At 36.1% G+C, this 19514-nt stretch overlaps 1 protein-coding gene across 2 annotated transcripts in view; it reads left to right on the top strand.

Moving 5' to 3' along the window:
- The window catches only part of RPGR (retinitis pigmentosa GTPase regulator), a 39205-nt gene extending 19691 nt beyond the window's left edge, over positions 1 to 19514 (top strand). For both annotated transcript variants that reach the window (XM_085049209.1, XM_085049216.1), the window contains exons 7-14: positions 759 to 917; positions 7921 to 8076; positions 8597 to 8721; positions 9855 to 10034; positions 10950 to 11112; positions 12424 to 12530; positions 14270 to 14335; positions 15322 to 19514. In XM_085049209.1, coding sequence (XP_084905335.1) covers positions 759 to 917; positions 7921 to 8076; positions 8597 to 8721; positions 9855 to 10034; positions 10950 to 11112; positions 12424 to 12530; positions 14270 to 14335; positions 15322 to 18051 — 3686 coding nt within the window. In that variant the 3' untranslated portion in view covers positions 18052 to 19514. The remainder of the gene's footprint in view (positions 1 to 758; positions 918 to 7920; positions 8077 to 8596; positions 8722 to 9854; positions 10035 to 10949; positions 11113 to 12423; positions 12531 to 14269; positions 14336 to 15321) is intronic.

Raw genomic sequence — 19514 nt, forward strand, 5'->3', positions numbered from 1 at the left:
ATTGAAATTACTGCAAAAAACTTGTGGAAAAGAAGTATAGAAGAATGTAAGAAAGCCTTGGGAGCTGAGAGGCTCCCTCAAGTCTGAGAGGGAACCTCATCCCAGTGTGTCAGTGTCTGCAGGGAGGGGTCAGGGATGGACCAGGCTCTGCTCCCTGCTGCCCAGCAATGGGACAAGAGGAACAGACACAAACTGATGCCTAGGAAGTTCCACCTGAACATGAGGAAAAATTTCTTTCCTGTGCAGAGACCAAGCACTGGAACTGATTGTCCAGAGAAGGTGTGGAGTCTCCCTCACTGGAGATGTTCCAGAGCCATCTGGACACAATCCTGTGCCATGTGCTCAGGGATGACCCTGCTTGAGCAGGCTGATTTTCCATCAAAATTCCACACAAAATTATTTTCTATTTCAGTTCAGATTCTTACAAGCAGATTCAGTTGACTTAAATACTGATTGCAGAGGGGATTACCACCTCTCAGAAGCAGGATGTATATGGTTTTGTTTTTCCCATGGCTACATTCCTTGTAGGATAAATATTGTGATTCTGAGCTGGGAGGGGCCTAAAATCTAGCACCTTCATGTCCCATCAAAACAGAACGCTTTGCACAGCTGTTTGGACATTATACAAATATGTTCAGCTACCCTGTAATGTTCATACACTCTTCTGTCTTTATAATTTGTGTCTGCAGCAGTCTTGACAACCCATCCTTGCTCCTGAGTGCATGCTGGAAACCATGTGCTGTTCTGTATTTTCACAGGAGATGGTGAGCTCTATACTTTTGGAGAACCAGCAAATGGGAAACTAGGATTATTGCCTGAACAACTGAAGAACAATAGAGTCCCACAGCCTGTACTGGGAATTATGGAAAAGGTTAATAAGGTTGCTTGTGGTGGAGAACACACAGTGGTGCTGACAGGTATGCAATTTAACTGGCTTTTTTTCCAGCCCTATAACTTAAAGTCAATTTACTCTAAAGAATTTACACCCCACTGAAATGCTGGATGCTGCAGTGATCCTAACTGGAGGACCATTGTACATCTTGGCTACAGGATGACCTTGGCCAGTGATTGTAACAGAAGTGCTTCCAGGCAGCTCTTGGTTGACACCACTTCTTACACAGCTTGAGTGTCCTCACCTTTATCTGAAACTTCAGCAGCAAGTTCCCGTCTGAATGTACTTCTTATTCAGCATAAAATGCTGAATTTATCAGTATAAATGATGTATAGAGTTGTTTTTTGTAAGAAAATCCTGTAAGAGCTCAAACTGGGGTAACTTCCATAGATGGGATCTGCACAGCATGCTGTGCCTGACTGGAGTCCTCTTCAATTCCACACAGCTTGGCATTCCCAGCATCTGAAGGGACAGAAGGTTATTGATGCCATCTTTTTCTTTGTAGTCTTAGCTCCAATAAATAGCATTTTAAGAAAATTTTACATAGGCTGAGTGCCTTTCTTCCTGGAATTGTAATAAGCCAGGACTGCCTAGTGCAACACAGATGATTGATGTTTCTTTCCGCTAAGGAGCTTGAAATTGTTATTGCAGTGAGGGGGGGAAACTCTAGAGGAAATCTTCCATTCTGTAGTAAATTTAAATGCACTCGAATATTTAGGAAAGTATGTAGGAAATCACTTTTCAAGTAGCTTCACTATCTGTTGGATGCCTAAATGGATTAAATATCTCTTGTGATACAGAATTTGCTTGTGCCTTTGAGCAGAATCTTTAGCATAAATATGAAACTAGTGCAGATAAATACATATTACATATTGTACAAGTAATGAAAATCAGCAAATACAACTGTTACATATTAGTTCACAGGGCCACATGTATAGTACTTAGAAAATGGTGTGTATTACTGAACTGTTAAATAGCTCTCTGCCAGTGGTGACTTAGCTTTTCCAAGACATATGTGCAAAGCATTGCCAGCCATTTCTTTCCACAAGTTCTGTCCTGACCTATAGTAGAACTAGGAGAGGTAAGTTTGACTTCACCCCTACACGGTTCAAAAAATACCAGCTTTAGCTTGTAATGAATATATCTGTAAAACTGTATAGCCTGTAATTACTTTCCTGCCAAAATGCAAAAGCTATAAAAACAAGTTGGATGCATAGATATCAGTTGTGTATAAATCTATGTTCTGAAGATTTTATGTAGTTGTCTCTTGTCAGTCTTGTGATGTGCCTTCAAGGTTATGTAGCCAAACTTTCTAAAATAACTGAGGGAGATTGTAAGTAGTATGACATGGTGTTGCCTTTAGAAACAGTAAAGGTGGAAGTGAAATCCAGGAAGGATCATGTGTGAATGATTGAAGTTGCAAGGTTCTGTGTAAGTTAAAATTCCTTTGGGAAAACGATGAAGAGGAAATAGCAGTAGCCAATCCAGGAAACAATCTAACAATTTGTCTAAATTTCAATGCTTTTGTCTCCCTTCTTCCCCCAACATACACTCTTACCCTGGCAGCATTCCATGTCATAAAAGAAATTTCTTAATGTGAAATCAGATTATCATTATTAGTGAAAAAACTGCCATAAGTTTGGGGCAAACAAATGTGTAAATCATGGCATTATTTTATCGGTTATAAAGTGAAGTTTTTGAAAGAATTTGATTATCATTATTGATTGTTTTTTAACCATAAATCTGAATGCAACCAATAGGTATTTTGTTTTAATGGCATTTCATGTGATTAAAAATCGTTATAACCAATGAGTGTTGTAGAGATTTAGAAGAAAGATACAGACCTGGATCATCATTATAGTGAAATCTGTACAAGAGCTAGAACAAAGAGGCAAATATAAATGCCATAGAAAGAAATGCAGTGAAGACAATACTGTAATAAGTACGTATGTATGTATGTATGTAAGAGTTACTTGCTTATGGAAATAGATTTTGTAGTAGAAGATAACTAAGAAATTCAGTGCTGGCTGAGCTGGCAGCTGATGGTCAAAGTGTTGAGTGCTGGATGATCTAGTTGAGTCACAAATAGAGGAAAAAAATATCCCCCAACAAAATACATTTCCTAAAGATTAATAGTTGTGATAAGAATGAAAAGTCAAATAAATGGTTTTTTAATGTGATTCAGCTGTTATTAAATAGGTTACAGCTGTGAACTTCTGACTTAGACACTTGGAGTGAAAGAGTAGGGGAGAGTCGAAACACTGTCTCAAATGAAAGACACTTAGGTATGTTGACATAGAGAAATTTTTCTGACTCAAACCAAAATTTGTGGAAAGAAATTGTGACAGAGATGGATATGGATACTAATAGTTTTAAATGAGTGAGACATACATACATTGTTGGCTTTGCACCAGAAACTTCACTTGAAATCAGTCCTGAATTGCATCTTCAGGTAAAGTGGTGTGACTAGAAATTGAGAATTCTGATGATATATCTTTAAAGTGGAGCAGAAACATTTATACCTCTTTTAAGCTCATTTTCATATATTAGGAAAGTAATACAATTTTGAAGAAATCCTGAATTTCATGTGCCGTCCTTCCTAAAGGCACTGCTTGCCCTTACTAACACAATATATACTGATGAGGTTTTCATCCTTTTAGGGTCTTTCCAGATTTTAAGGATGTGACATTTCAGTCTCAAGAAACAAAAACTGAGTGTCTGACTGCTGAATATTCCCCTGCTTCATTTATCTCATTGAACATAGTAATAGCACAGGAGAAAAAATGTCGTATAGAGAAACTGTTGCACATCTTGGCTCATTTCTTGACATAATTTCTACTTAGGGTTTATCAAATTAGAAGAAAGCATAATTCAGTTATCTTACAGAGCACAAGGCAAGTTTCTTCCTGACTCTCATGTGTAATTAGTCAATTCCAAAGTACTTAATTTGATTTCTTTTTTATGACTCTTATCTATTCTATTGGCAATTTTGTATGGTAAGAACAACTGTTATCTGGGTTATTAAATCAAGGTACTGTTTGGAATCTCTCCAATAAGTATTAGAGTAAAAGGTAGAAAGTATATATTAAAATAATTCTTTGGGGTTTTTTTGTTCTGAAATTCCAAAATGGGAAACTTAATTATTTTTCCCAGAGAACAAAAATTAAATTGTTGAGAGCAGTGATTTAGAAAAAACCCAGTTTTTTAAAGATTGGTTTTAGAAATGTTGAGTATGGTACTGGAAACCATCTTTACAAGCTCTATTGTTACCTCTGCCTTTAATATTTGCAATTGTTCTAGACAATAAACAGAATTGCATTCAGAAATTCTATCATGAAAAAAAGCCTGATAGCACTAATCTCTTCATTTCATGGCAGTCATTCAGCCAATCCAAGAAGATCCTATCTTTATCCCAGCTCTGAACTGATGAGTTCTCTCAGAGGCTGGAAAAAAAAAGCACTGACTACCCAATGCTTGCAGATACTTCCTGCTGCAAATGAAAGCTGTTGGTGTCATCACTTTCAAATGAAATATGGGAGAGCAGCAACCACAATTTGTGTACTTTTTTTAATATGGTGTTTTAAAAGGTAAAAGAATAAGAAACGTGAATCTAGAAACTGGAGAAGAAACAGATAATTTGGAGTGGCCTTAATATCTTCCATTTTTTTCAGATGATGACAGATCCTCTGGGAATAATTTTTTCTATAGAAGGATATATTACTTCCTTTCATTCTGTGAAAGGAAGGAAAGCAAAGATAACTCTTCAAAGCAAAAAAGTGAAAGAGACCTTTGAGAACAGAATGTTTGACATAAGAACATTAGTGCATTAGTATGTAAAATGTTGGATTTTTCATCTTCTGTCTCAAGGTCTTTTAAAAAGAAAAGAAACCCAAGGCACCCTTTTGAAAGAGGACAAAAAGAACATAAAAACTCTACCTTTCCCTGACAGAACTCACGATTCAGACCATACAGGATTATCTAGATTTTTCAAACCATTCTTAAGTCTGTATACTATTTATACTGAAATCCCTAAATCCAGTTACTGGTTCTGGTAATACTGAATATTGTGTTGACAGATGATTTTTTTTACAGTAACATTATTCAACATAAGCTGTTTAAAAATAAAACTATTCTAAGAGTGAATAGTTCATTGGCATCATAGTTATAGTGGTAGTAATAATAATAAGAATAATAATGTTCAAATGAAATTAATTTATGTGGAAAGGCTGAGAGAATTGGGGTTGTTCAAGCTGTTCTCAGGAAAAGAGAAGGCTCTGGGCTGATCTAGTTGCAGTCTTCCAGTACCTGAAGGAAGCCTACAAGAGAGAAGGAGATTCTTCACAGGAGCCTGGAGTGACAGGACAAGGGGGAATGGCTTCAAACTGACAGAGAGTAGGTTTAGGTTGGATATTAGGAAAATATTCTTTCCTCTGAGGGTGGTGAGGCACTGGCACAGGCTGCCCAGAGAAGCTGTGGATGCCCCTGGATCCCTGGAAGTGTTCAAGGCCAGGCTGGATGGGGCTCTGAGCAACCTGGTCTAGTGAAAACTGTCCCTACCCAAAGGAAGGGGTTGGAATGAGATGACCCTTAAGGTGCCTTCTAACCCAAACCATTCTATGATTTTATGTTTCTGTGATGCGAGCATAATTGTCTGTTTCCTTTTAAATTCTTTTAGTTCCTTTATAGAGGATTTTTTAACTTCATCTGTAGCTCAAATACATAGCAAGGAATACAAGATAATGAAAAACATTCTTTGAGCTGACACAGTTCTCTCAGCAAATGGCATGTCTGAAAAAAAAAGAAAAGAGAAAGCCATATAGATTTTTGCCTTGGACTATTTTATTGGTAGTGCAAATGATCACAGAGATTACAAAGGATGCCTGCAAAGGAGGAAGATAACACAGTTACAGGAAATGTTGGAAGTAAAGAAGAAGCTCTTCCAGCACTCAGGTGCTGGAGGTCACTTGGAACAGCAAAGCCATTGTCTTCTGTGCAAGCTCTGAAACCATTTCACTTCATCCTCCAAGGGCTCTCTCATGGGCTGCTGCTGTGTTCAGAATGATGAAATTCACCCCTGTCATTTTATCAATAAGTGTGTGACGTTGCTCTTCCATACACTTCCCTTTCCATGCATTTATGAAGATAGATTGGAGGAAATAACTCATTTCACTAAAGGAGGCTGTTAGTCAGGTTTGACCTCACTTCTGCACCAGAGTAATGAATCATTTAAGAAAGGTACAAGAGTTTTTCTTCCTCTGTCCTGATAATTAACTAATAAACAAATTTAGGAGGAGCAATATTTAGGGATCCCGGTCTATAAGGGCAGCAGAAGAAATTATTCTTCTTATAAAGGCAGTCTAACCTGGCCTGGGATTGACCTTTTTCCTCATTATCAGTAGAAACAGAGGAAAGAAAAAAATTCCCTGTGCTTCTAAAATTAGCATTTGAGAACATCTCCCTCTCAACACAAATGCAGAAGATGTTGCACATTTCATGCTAGGATTAAAGAAAAAACCTCAAAGTTCATGCAAAGTGATTATGTTAATCAGATAAAACCGTGTAATTGTAAGATCTGCCAGTTTCCAAAGAATTATTAAAACAAATGCAGTACTTCTAAATGGAATTTGTGGAATCAGCTATCCTGAGAAAGCAGTTTACTAAAATGAAGATGAGCCTTTTGTTTGCTTAGAGAAAGCTCCTGTCTTTCAGGTGTAGTTTCTTGATTCTTATGAAGAAAGTCTATATATTACAGGAAAATTCTTCTTTTACTTTTCAAAGCTCCCTTGAAGTCATTGCATTCTTGCACTAAAATTTCCAGCAGAGGGAGCTTTACTATTACATTTAGTTAAAAAACAGGTTTACTCAATATTTTTTATCTAGAATTTAAAAAAAATATGATGTGAATTCATGACATCCTAGTATGGAACAATTTAAAAGGAACAGAAATGGGAAGGCCTTTTCTAGAAAGAACATTTCCATATGTGGTGTTACACTATTTCATCATGGTTCCTTTGAAATTGCAAAGTTTTTTTACTTAATATGGAGTGATTTTTTGTCCTTCACATCTTTTCCCATTTTTTCATAGTAATTTTTCAAGTATTTTAAATAGAATTTCTCTCACTTTTGCTTTGTTGCCTACATGCAAAAAGAAAAGTGACAGGGAATGAAATTTTAGGAAAACTCCTTTTTTCCCCAAAGACTTCTCTGTTCAAGCATGACCTCATCAAGATTTCCAAGCTTTACAATCTTCCCCTGTTGTGATGGAGTGCCAGGGATGGACACACCAAGAATCTTTATTACTTTGGAGAAGCTCTTATTCTTTTTCCTGGCACAGACAGTCCATTAAACAGACAAAATATAAATGTGGAAAGATGATTATGCTGTCACAAGATAACACAATTATAGTGTTCTCTGTATTTATTGCAGGGCTGATTTGGTAGCTGAACAGAATACTGAAACCTATTCTGTTACTGTTCCAGTCTCTTCCTACATACAAATCAGTAGTGGTTTAAAGAGGTCTTGTCTATTAAATTTAGGGTCATAGAATGGGCATGGAGGTAATGAGAAATTAAGATGAGGCTAACTGTGAAAATGCATAAATATATATGTAAACTTTGTGGTGCTGAATTGGTTGCAGTCTGTAAATTCCCATACATTTTTTTTAGCTGTGCTTTGTGTACATATGGTCAGTGGATTATTTTGCATTCATGTTAGAAAATTAATGGCATGTTGAACCATTTAAAATTCTTTTCTGTCTATACTTTAGTGCTTCAATTCCTGTTTTGTTTTTATTTTGTTGTCTATACTTTAATGCTTCAATTCCTGTTTTTTTAAATTTTGTTTTATGTTATTAATTGATAAACGTAATGAATTAGTTGGTACATTTTTTAATTGATTAAACATTACTTTTTATTGTGTTTATGTCAAATGGCCTTCCATTTGGCTTAAAGAAGATCGGTTATATAAATAAATAGGTAAATAAATACATATCAGCCTAATAGTTGTTTATTTTGCTTGTATGATTTCAGATACAGATGTTTATACTTTTGGACTTGGACAATATGGGCAGCTGGGACATGGAACTTTTGTGTTTGAAAGTCCAGTACCAAAATCTGTGAAACACTTGAAGAGGCATAAAATATGTAACATTGCATGTGGGGAAAATCACACTGCTGTGATAGCAGGTAGGGGAGTGCAAAAGTCTGGAATTTTTCTAGCAACTCTCTATTTTACTGTAAAAGCTTTCCTTCTAAAGTGAGCAGTAGCAGACATAGCCACTGCTGGTTCTAAAGGTGAAATGAGCCAGTGAGAAAGCTGGATTCAATAAGAATTTCTGACTCACAGCCATGCCATGCATAACTCTGTATCTCCAGGGGAATTATAACCTCCTTATCATGCCTTGCTAACAAATATTCTTGTTTAGAAGCTTTTGTTTTTCTGTACAGTTTAAATATTATTGTTTTGTTAGGGTGGTTTTTTTTTTTAAGAATTGTCTAGACTAACATCTCAGACAGTACTTTGTCTGAAAAGATGCATATTATTTAATCATATTCATCTGTTGAAGATCTAAAAATAATTGTTCAGGTTTTGCTTTTGGAAGGGAAATATTCCTTTCTTTCATGGCCTGTTACTTTGTTTGTAATGGTTCTGTCCTGGTTTTGCATTGAATCGTTGTTTTAACATCCTTTTTATTCCCACATGCAGAGAATGGCCTCATGTTTACTTTTGGAGATGGAAGACATGGCAAGTTAGGATTTGGAGAAGAGAGTTTTTCAAATCTGTTTGATCCCACTCTGTGTTATAACTTCTTGAAGTTCACGGTCCTTTTGGTAAAACTTTTGTTCATTTTTCTCAGACGTCAAAATATTTATCTTTTTATGAACCACATTATTAAGAGCTGAAATATCATTATAGAATTTTTTCTTTCTATAACAATTAATTAGTGGACAACACAAACTGAAGGAAAAAGGAAATTACATCTCCTTAACACAGTGTTCATTTAGTTTAGAATGTCTTTGACTTGGACTACACATACAGATTGCTTTTTAGGGTTTTACTCTTGTACGAAGGTGTTTTGGTCTATAGAACTGTGGTAGCTTATAAACTGAATTATTTATTGCTCTTAGATGGTTGTAAGTATGGGGAAATTTATATCTTTTCTGTAAACACCAGAGTCATCCTTTCAATTTTGGCAATTTTTGTACAGTGGGATTTTTTTAAACCATAAGAAAATTTGAGGTGTTGGGGTTTTTTTAAATCCAAACCTGGCAAGAAAGCAGGAATAGTCTTTTCTTTGGAGAATTTTGTAAGGAAAGTTTTTTCATCTGCTTCTTGAGATGTAGAAGAAAAAAATGTCACAGAATTGTCAGCATCAAAAATGCTAACATGACTCAGGGTTGAACAAAATTTGGGACAAAAGTCTATTGATCACTTCTGTTTGTTTACTGGAATTAGAGGTGAAGGAAATTTTATTGGAAGCAGTGAGTGTTTTAAACCTTTTGAAACGTGAAACCTCTGATCTTTATGTAATAACACTGTGTCTGTTGGAGGGTAAAGGATTTGCTTTAAATTTGTGGATTTTGTGATAAAACATCTACGTGTGGATCCCTGACACTATCAGTATTGCTCTCATTTGACTTGTGTCAAAATAATTAGCTAAAATATCTCAAAAGTCAGTGGAAATATTGTTTTTATCTTCTGTATCAAAATTTGGATAGAGCTGTCTTCTGTTCAATACAAATATATTGTATTTAACTGAGAAGAAGTGAACATGGATCACTAGTCATTAATAAACATAATTAAGTACTTTCATCTTGCTGGTGTAATTAGGAACTAAATTTGAAGCCTTTTGATATGTCTTACTATGTTTTTTCTTATAATCTAAGCCCCTAGAGATGACTGTAACAAAATTACATCCTTGATACTTGCAAATGAAGTAATCAGACCTTTTTTTGAGCTGTAGGTTGCTTGTGGTGGTTGTCACATGCTGGTTTTTGCTGCTCCAAGACCTAAAGGATCTGAAGTACTCTTGGAAGATTTATATGAGCCTCGTTTGACTGCTATTATCCCTAAAATGAGTGGGGACTTTGTACTGGCAAACACTTTGCAGTTATCAGCAGCACGAATACGACGTCGAGAGAGGGTCAGTTCAGAGATGTTCAGAGTTGCCATACTTCTTTCAGACACCAAAATCACTTTTAAAGCTAAAATCACAGCATATACCAAGCAGTTAAATATATCTTAAACTGTTTAATTTTAATGCACAATACGAAAATATATATTTACCCTGGTCCCAAAAATTGATGCAAAAAAAAAAAAAGGTATTGGTCAGATTTTGCTTATTTATTTCTGTGAGATTCAAATTGAGTTTGCAATTTTTTGTTCTAAAATGTAGAACCTGTTCCTTTGCATTTTGTAAACTATCTTAGAAATATTTTTTAAAAAGAGCAAGAACCCGACTCTTTTGTTGTTCCCTCTGAGTCCTTGAATACATTGAACAATTTGATAGTTTATAAAATATCAAAGGAGAACATTAGATGTGGCTACTTAAAATATTACTTTCTGCTCTTTTATCTCCACTACACATTCCATGTGACTGCCTTAAACAGCACGAGTTGGTTCATTTCACTTACCTGTCTGAGAACTAACTCTACCAAAACCTGAATTTATTCGGTAAAAATGTATTGATGTTGTTGATTAAACACCTTGATGTTATTTGAGAGACTAGGTTTTCATTTTAAATTTTAAAAAAGTTCATTTTCTCTTTTGTTTATATTGAAATCATTACATAGACATCTTAAAAATTCTTAAAATCCTACTATTTAGGATTCTTAAAATCCTACTAAGTACCTGCCCACGTTTTAGGGCTATAAGTAATTAAAATATTAAACATATATGTAATTAAAATATTAAACATATATGTTTCTGCTTATTAAGTTGCAACACTGTATCATCAGCTAAAATGAAATAGCACTGCTGAGAGTGCTGAGAGTAAAAAAATGCTTACATTTTGTTCTTCTACCCTTTTTCTCAATCTATTGTTTTTAATCTCCTAAAGGAGAGGTCACCAGAGCAGTTTGTTCGAATGGCACAAACTCTGCCTCCAATGGGGAAAAGCTTCTTCAAATCTTCCTTGCCTGTGACGAGCAACACCAGCCCCTTCTGGTTTTCTACAAGTCTCCCTAAATCTAAATCTGGGAAGGATGGACACCATGGAAAAGGTGAAATGTCCCTACTTCTTGCTGCTGTTTTCTGCTAAGAATGGTTTAAGTCTCATAATTTCTAAACAAATGCTCCATTTGAACACGAGAGAAGGTTTAGGTTCACTCTTAACTCAGGAGGCTCTGGCAGCACAGAGACCTGAAAGATGAGAAATGCGGACAAAAAATTGCATCACACTGTTCATGTTTGCAAAACAAGTTTAAAGATTTAGAGGAGGCTTGAATGAAAGAAAAACAACTTCTAAATTGTACCTGTAGTTCCTTAAGCCTTTAGAAATAAGATTTCACAAAAAATACTGTAAGAACATTAACTGCTTACTTCATTTTCACCAAAAAAAGGGGGAATTACAGAAAAAAAATTTTAGGAACAGTCTTAAAGACATAGGAAGGGCTGCAAGGGAATTTAGATAAGAGAAGATAAGAAAAGGGGTCTACTAATTCTTACAGGACCTTCTTCACTTGGAAATGCAAAAGTAATCTTCACTTTCTGTTATCTAAGATAATAAGGATTTATAATATTCTAGCTAATGCAAAAGCCTGGATAACCATAAATACAACACTGGACTTTTGCACAGATTTTCTAGAGCAGTTCTAGACTTATCTGGGTTTCTGGGCATGTGTGATTTCCTGGGCAGAACAATGCTGAAGAGAGCAGAATGCAGTGCTTCTGTGTAAAAATTAGCTCACATTTATTGGACAGATAAATCTAATTTCAATGTAATTAATTCATAGAACGAAGAGGATTATTTGTAAAGCTGCCAGAATGTCCATTAGCATTTCTGGTTCCAGGAAAGCAATGCAATGAAATTTGAATTTTCCCTTTAGAGTCTTCCTAGGCCTAAAACCTCAGGTTTTGTGCTGTATGAAGTGGTCACAGACCTGATGAACTCAATGATGCAGGAACATTTTTATGATGCTGCTTTGGTGTTAAACTCACTGTCCCTCCTTCCATTACATAGATAATGTGTAATGGAGATAACATGACTGCAGCTAATTTGGTCTAATTGTTACACTATTATTAAGGAGATTATCCAAAAGAATCTTTGTCTCATATAATATTTAGGCTTTGAAAGCCTGCAGAAATGTCAGAGATCTATACTGCACTGAGACCAGATTTTCTGAGCTACCTCTATTGTTAATACTGATGAAACAAGATGGAAATGATTCTGTTGTGTCTTAGGCTGAGGGAATGAAGAATCCGAGGACTTCAGTTCCATATCAGTAAAATAGAAATAATCTCTCTTTTATAAGACTGAGGTGTTCTGTTTGCTTTTTCCTATGACGTTTATTTCCCCCTGTTTTACCTTGTAGAAAATAATCATCAAAAAGATAAACCTGATGAAGTCCCTGCAGAACAAGATTCAGATAATGAAAATATTGACAGAAACCTTGGAGATACAACTGACACACTAAATATGGTAATATATTCCAATAATGAATCTGTAAGTCAGTAATTTTTATGCAAGGGAAGACAAAAGAAGCTAAATTGTGTTTCAGGTTCTAATATAGAATTGCTGACTGGCCCAAAACATTGTATGTGACACTGAGAAGTACTGAGACACTGTCAAATGAGCATATATTTCATATCAATATTATCCAATGCTAAAATACATTTTAATTTTCCAGGTAATATTGTGATATGAGATTGAAGCAGTCCAAGTAATGCAGTGCCTTCTCACGCTTTAGCTCTGGAAATCAGAAAGAAAAGAAAAAGGATGCTGGATACCACATGGTGATCTCTATCTCTGACCTTGCTTTTCTTGATGATTTCCAAGAGAGAATTGCAGGAAATGAAGCAGAAGAGCATCTTTTCCTGTTTTGAGAAGAGTTTTTCTAGTACAGGTGGATCATATTAAAGGGAAGACCAAAATCCAGACATTGTGATTATTTGGTGATCCCCTAGCTTGTTCCTGCATATTTCTTTCATTCAAAAAACATGTTCACTTTATCACTTGCACACCTTTCCAAAACATTTTGCTCTCTCAGCAGAAGGGACATGTTCTGGACTTAATGCAACCATAGTTATGCTGGAGGGGTTGCACATTTTATAGGAATTAGCATTTGTTTGTATTTAAAAAGTATTTAGTAATTTAACAGTCTTTTTGTGCATACTATTTGTTAACAGTTATAAAATTTAATTTTTATTTACAAGCAAAAATGTTTTCAGATCCAATGCACAGTATGGCCTTCATTAATTTGCTGCACCATTATTTATATATTGCACACTTTATGTGCTAGGCTTTCTTCTTCTTTTTGGTTTTATACCTATCATGAGTCAATTTAAAAAAAATTTTTAAATCCTTAAACATATATTTGAAAAAAGACCATCAGGCAAATTTGTCAAAATACAAAATAAATGATTGTTTTTCTTGAATCTGAATGGAAACAATCTGTTACAGCATAGTTTTTACAATTTTTCTGGACTGTTACAACATGCATCTTATGGACATATGTGACAAGAGGAGGGAAAACCTTTAATGTCATATTGATAATACAAATTATTGGGAGTCTCAAACCTATAATGCCATGTCCATGGAGCTGTCCATGCTCACTGTGTTGAAAAAGATTATGGTGGTTAAACCATGAGCAATTAACAATCAGCAGCAGACAATAATATCTTGTCATTTGGAATATATGGCAAGGGATAAGCAACATTTCATTATATATGCCCACCTAGTGGTATTCTACATTGTCTTTTGGGGTTTTGCTTTGTGTAGAAGAGATAAAGGCATTAGATTCCAAGGAAAATTCCTGCTGTGCAATGTTTCTTTGGAGATGTTCTTTCAAGGCTGTGGTACCAAACTGGATGTTGAGTTGAAGGTTGTGATGATGAGGGAGGAAGGCTGTGTTTGTAACTTCACAGTGTGTGAAGGTGGATCTCAAATGAGCCTGTGGGCTGTAAGAAAGCTCAGAGTACCATTCAGTCCCTACAGGCAGTTTTGCTGTTGACATCTGTTCACCACTCCCTTTATAGGCAGTAAATGAAGGAGTGGGAGTGAAATAGGTGAGCTAAATTATCATACAGGTTTGTCTCAACCTGATTGTGCAGTAATATCAAAATGTTCATAAAATAGCTCTGTTTAGTAGAGCTGGGCTTTAATGCTGCTTTCCCTTTTAACTATATTTAGTTTTTTAATAGAGGTCTTATATTTTGCAGACACATGCAATGAAGTTGAATTCTGGTGACTGGACCTTAAAATTATCACCACTGCAAAAACAAAAGGTATGTAACTAATTATGTATTTGTATAGCTATAGTGATGGTTAAAAAATCTGCAATTCTTGTACTATCCTAGTACTTCTTTATTTTTCTTTGCATTTTTAAAAAGCCAGACAAATTTTATAGACCTCCTCTTCTTAATTTTCTGATTATCCATGACCTAAAATTCTAAGAAGCAGACTGAAGTCAAAGAGAATTTGGGCAGTCACCTAGAACTCCCCATATCCAGTGTAGTTTGAGATGAGTGTATATTTCACCAGTTTAAGGAGCAAGAGACTACCATATTCACCTTGTAACTTCAGGTGATAACATATATTTCTACTGGTTTGCTGATAGGAAAATATTTTGGGACGCAGTGTAAATAAAGATTTTATTTACAGATATTCACCATGGAGTATTTTTAAAAGAGCAATAACATTGGTTTTAATGATAAAATAGTTTGTATTACCTTCCTATTTCACTCCTAAAGCTATCCCAGCTTTTTAGCATTTTGTTATATTTGATTAAATTTTATTTTAGATTTTAAAAGGTGTTCTGCAGAATTTGTTAAATAAGTGTAAAATGTAAAGCAGAAACACAGCAGATTTTCAAACTTCTTAGGGCATAACAGTGAGGGCATAAGAAGATTTCCAAAGGAGGAGAGTGTAAGAGAACTGTACTAATTTCTTTCTGCTTGCACAGCCTCATGCATTGCACTGCTCTGCTTTGTGGGATCTGGTAGTGGCTGCACAATTCTTACTGTATTCCCTTGGACAGTGAGGAAGGTGTAGCACTACACTGATCATTAACAGAATGTTACATTCCCCTAATTTGTGCTCTTATAAATTCATTTCATGTGAAATATTCTACCTTTTATGCTGTCTCTTAATCCCCTTCCACAAATTGTTTCTTTTTTTGTTCAGATGCTTTTGTAACCTTTTTCTTTCGCTGCCATTTGTCTTTAATGCTTTTTTTCTTTCTTTTTAATTTTCTGCTTCTCATGTGGAATAGAAGAACAATAAAAATGTGAAACTGAAAAGAGATGGTAAGGGTGGGCTGAAAAACAAGGATTCTGATTTCACAAAGGAGGGCTCAAAATTAGAGTCTGGCTCTTTACAAAAGCAGTCCTCATTTTCAGAGTCACCTGGACAAGATTTGGAAAAGAGTAGTGCCTTTGTAGGGAAGCCTGTGGCCAAAAAAAGTACCAAGAAAGGTAAATCTGAGCATGGACAAAGTGATAGTACTTTGAAAAGTGGTGTTCAAGAAATTACTGGGGACAAAAGCATATTAGTGAAAAGGGAAAAAGAATATGTGGAAGATCCTGAATTTTTTAGAGAGGATGCAACCTATAATCTTCCCACTGAAAGTCAAATTCTGACTGAAAAAATAAATTCTTCTAATAAAAAGCCAAAAGCTGTTAAATCTAAGCAATCCCTTAAAATAGAGGTACTTCCTTCTGCTCCCAGGGATCAGCCCCAGACTGATTCTCTCATTGTACAAAAATACAGTCCTGTTAAAAAGCAAGGGAGCCAAGAAACAACAGAAAGTCAAACCAAAACAAAGGACAGTGTTGAAAAATCTGACAAGCGTGAAAGAATATGCATCACAGGAGAAGAAAGTAGTGCAGAACAGAAGGAGCTTAAAAAAAAGCATCAGTTTTTGAAACAAGTATCTGTAACTTCGTCATCATCTTCAACTGAGGAAATTACTAATGGTCTCGAAAAATATGTACTTAAGGAAGAGGTCTACTTTGAACATAGAGTTGTCCACAGCACAAGGAGAACAGTAGAAAAAGTGACACATTTGGACTTAGAAAAAGACAGAGAGATTGAGGAGATGCAAGCTACAAACAACGAGAAAGAAGGCGTAGAACAGACTGATGTAAAAAGCCTGAAGGAGGACGAAACAAGCTCTGATGCTAAATCTGAGGAAGACAGGCCATTGGAAATTAAGAATGAGGAGGAATCTGGTCAGGAGCAGGAGAGTGAAGGCAGTGAAAAGGCTGAAGACAGGGCAGTAGAAATTAGGAATGAAGAGGAATCTGATCAGGAGCAGGAGAGTGAAGGCAGTGAAAAGGCTGAAGACAGGGCAGTAGAAATTAAGAATGAAGAGGAATCTGATCAGGAGCAGGAGAGTGAAGGCAGTGAAAAGGGTGAAAGTGTAAAAGAAAAACTAGATGAAACAGTTGACAGTGAAGGTAAACTAGGGGAGGAAGAAGAAGAGAGTGATGTTGAAAAAGATAGAAATGAAGTTTCAGTAGAAAAAGATGAAGAGGGAAAAGATAATGAGGAAGAAAATGAAGGAGAGGAATCACAGGCTGAAATAGACAGTGAGAATGAGGCTGCAGAGGAGATTGAGGAGGTCAATCAGCAAGATGGCAAAGATCAAGGAGATGAGCAAGGCAGGTTGATGGAGGAAGAAGAAATGGTGAGTGAGGAAGAAAAGGAGGAAATGGAGGAGAAGTATGAGAAAGAGGAAGGCACTGAAAAAGAAAAGGAGGAACAGGTTAAAAGTGAGGGAAAAGAGGAGAGTGAGGAAGAAGGGGAAGATAGAGAGGGAGAGGAAGAAAAAGAGGGAGAGGAAGGAAAAGAGGGAGAGGAAGAAAAAGAGGGAGAGGAAGGAAAAGAGGAAGAAGAGGAAGGAGAAGATGAAAAGGAAGATGAAGAAGAAAACAAAGAAAGGGAGAGTGAAAAAGACAAAGAGGGTGAAGAGGAGGAGTTAAGAGAATCGTTGGCAGAGAAGGAAGAAGAGGTACCTAAAGAACAGGATGAAGAAGATGCAAATACAGGAACTAAGAAAGTGCAGGAGGATGGGGTGGAAGAAGGAGAAGAGGGGGAGGATGAAATGGAAGAGGAAAGAGAAGATGAGGAGAAAGAGGAAGGAATAGAGGCAGAAGGGGAGGAGGAGGAAGAAGATGAAAATGAAGAAGAGGAGGGGGGAAATGAGGAGGAAGGGGAAGATAAAGAAGAGGGAGAAGGAGTGGAAGAAGATGAGGGACTAGGGGAGGAAGAAGAGATTGTTGGAGAAGATGAAGGAGAAGAGGGAGTGGAAGAAGAAGAGGAAGAAGAGGAGGAAGATGAAGAGGAAGAAGAAGGAGTTGAAGAGGAGGGAGATGAGGAAGATGAAGAGGAAGAAGAAGGAGTGGAAGAAGAGGGAGATGAGGAAGAAGGAGAGGAAGAAGGAGTGGAAGAAGAGGGAGATGAGGAAGAAGGAGAGGAAGAAGAAGGAGAGGAAGAAGAAGAGGTAGAGGAGGGAGAAGAGGGAGGGCAGGAAGAAGAAGAAGAGGAAGAAGGAGAAGGAGAAGAGGGGGAAGAAGAAAAAAGGGAAGAGTGTGAGGAGGAAGAAGAAGAAGGGGAAGAGGGGGAAGATGAAAAAGGGGAAGAAGGTGAGGAGGAAGAAGAAGGGGAAGAGGGGGGAGAAGGTGAAGAGGGAGAGGGGGAAGAAGGAGAAGAGGAGGAAGGGGATGTAGGAGAGGAGGAAGAAGAGGATGAGGGAGAAGAAGATGAAGATGAGGAGGAAGAAGGAGAGGAAGAGGAAAAAGCAAAAAATAAAAGGAAAAATTATAGTAGTAAACTTCCACAAAAGAAAAGCAAACCGAGGAAGCCAGAAAAGGCAGAAAGTACTGCTTTACCAAACAGCTCTAAACAGACCATGAAGTCCAAACATCGTGTAGCAAATGGTTTACATAATTCAGAACAATTTTGGAACAATGTGCTACCTCATTATTTAACACTGAAGTAGCATAGACTACTGGAGATGCATTTTAAGCCTATTCAGGAAACTTTGGAACTATGACAGATTGATTTTTATTACCTAAGAGAAACTTTTCATGGAGTCAAAGCATATTATTATGCATATAATTTAAGTGCCAATTTCTTGAAAAATACTGAAGAAAATGTTTAGATTTAGGAAGTTTTTATGAGAGAAATCATACTTTGTTGATACAATCATTTTCACAATCATGTTTATCATGGATGACATCTGAAAAAAAAATCTAAAAAAATAATTGCTGAGGAGGTAAACTGTGTTTGCCTCTTAATTAAATGTAATGTCATGCTGACAAAATGAATTATACATTGTAACAGTGTAATCTTCTTTGCCTTTGAATCAGCAATACATCAATTTTAGTTGCAGGACAGTTTACTTGACAATGTGCCTTACACAGAAGGAGTTTCAGTAAATTAGCAAATGTATCTATTTTTAAAATATGGTATCACTCCTGCTTCATTTATTCCCCTTGCTTTTATTCTGTTCATACATTGGTGAAATGTTCAAGTACTTAAATTAAAAAGAGAATAAGTTGCCAAATTCATGTGGGTCAGTGGATGAGAGGTAAATGGAAATGCAGGCCTGGGTAAGTGCTGGCCTGGGATTTTCCAAAGGCCTTATGGTTAACTTCTTATTTTGGTGTCAGCACTCAATTAATTCTGTGCAAAAAAATATACACAGAATCTGGCCTAGATTACATTAGAGTTCAGGGATATCACACTTGGTGATTAGATAGAATTAAAAATTTTAAATATACACCTGTAAAACATTTTTATTTGTTTATACTGTGCAATACACAAAGGGTTCTATATCTGCCTACAAAAGACTACATGACATTAGTCCTCTAAGGCACTCCAAGAGGGGAATATATGTTGTTGCTGTGTGAAACACATATATGTCTTCAGGATCAGAGCCAAGCTTTTCCTCATTGGAGGAGATTTATGGATTTATTTTCCCTCCTGAAAAAGTCTATCTGTAATCTCCAGAAAGAGGTAAACCAAGAAGCCAGATGGAATAGTAAAGAAAGTGGCAAGGAAGTCTGGATTCTTTTTGGAAAAGACAAAGTTAATAATTTTGGAGTTTCCTTAAAGTACACAAGCAAATCTTGCAAATTATTTTTGTAAGATAATGCATAACTCTTTCAATCATTAGGGACTGAACTGCAGCTGAAGAGATAGGGGCTCATCATGCAGCATTGTTACTTGAATATTATGGTAATGGGTGGATTGAGAAATTTTTGTAAACAGATCTCAGTATTTAGATTCTCTAAAAAATAATTATTTAAACCATACTTGAAAATAAGGACAGAAGAAGAAAGGAATCAAAATGAATAAATGTCATTCAATAAAAATGTTAATAGAATCAATACTTGCGTTGAGATTATGAAACATTTTAGTATTGTTTTGTAAGATACTGGCATTAAATGATATTTGACA

This window comes from Lichenostomus cassidix, chromosome 1 (genome assembly GCF_008360975.1).
Source record: "Lichenostomus cassidix isolate B80296 chromosome 1, HeHo_3.0, whole genome shotgun sequence".
NCBI lineage: Eukaryota > Metazoa > Chordata > Aves > Passeriformes > Meliphagidae > Lichenostomus > Lichenostomus cassidix.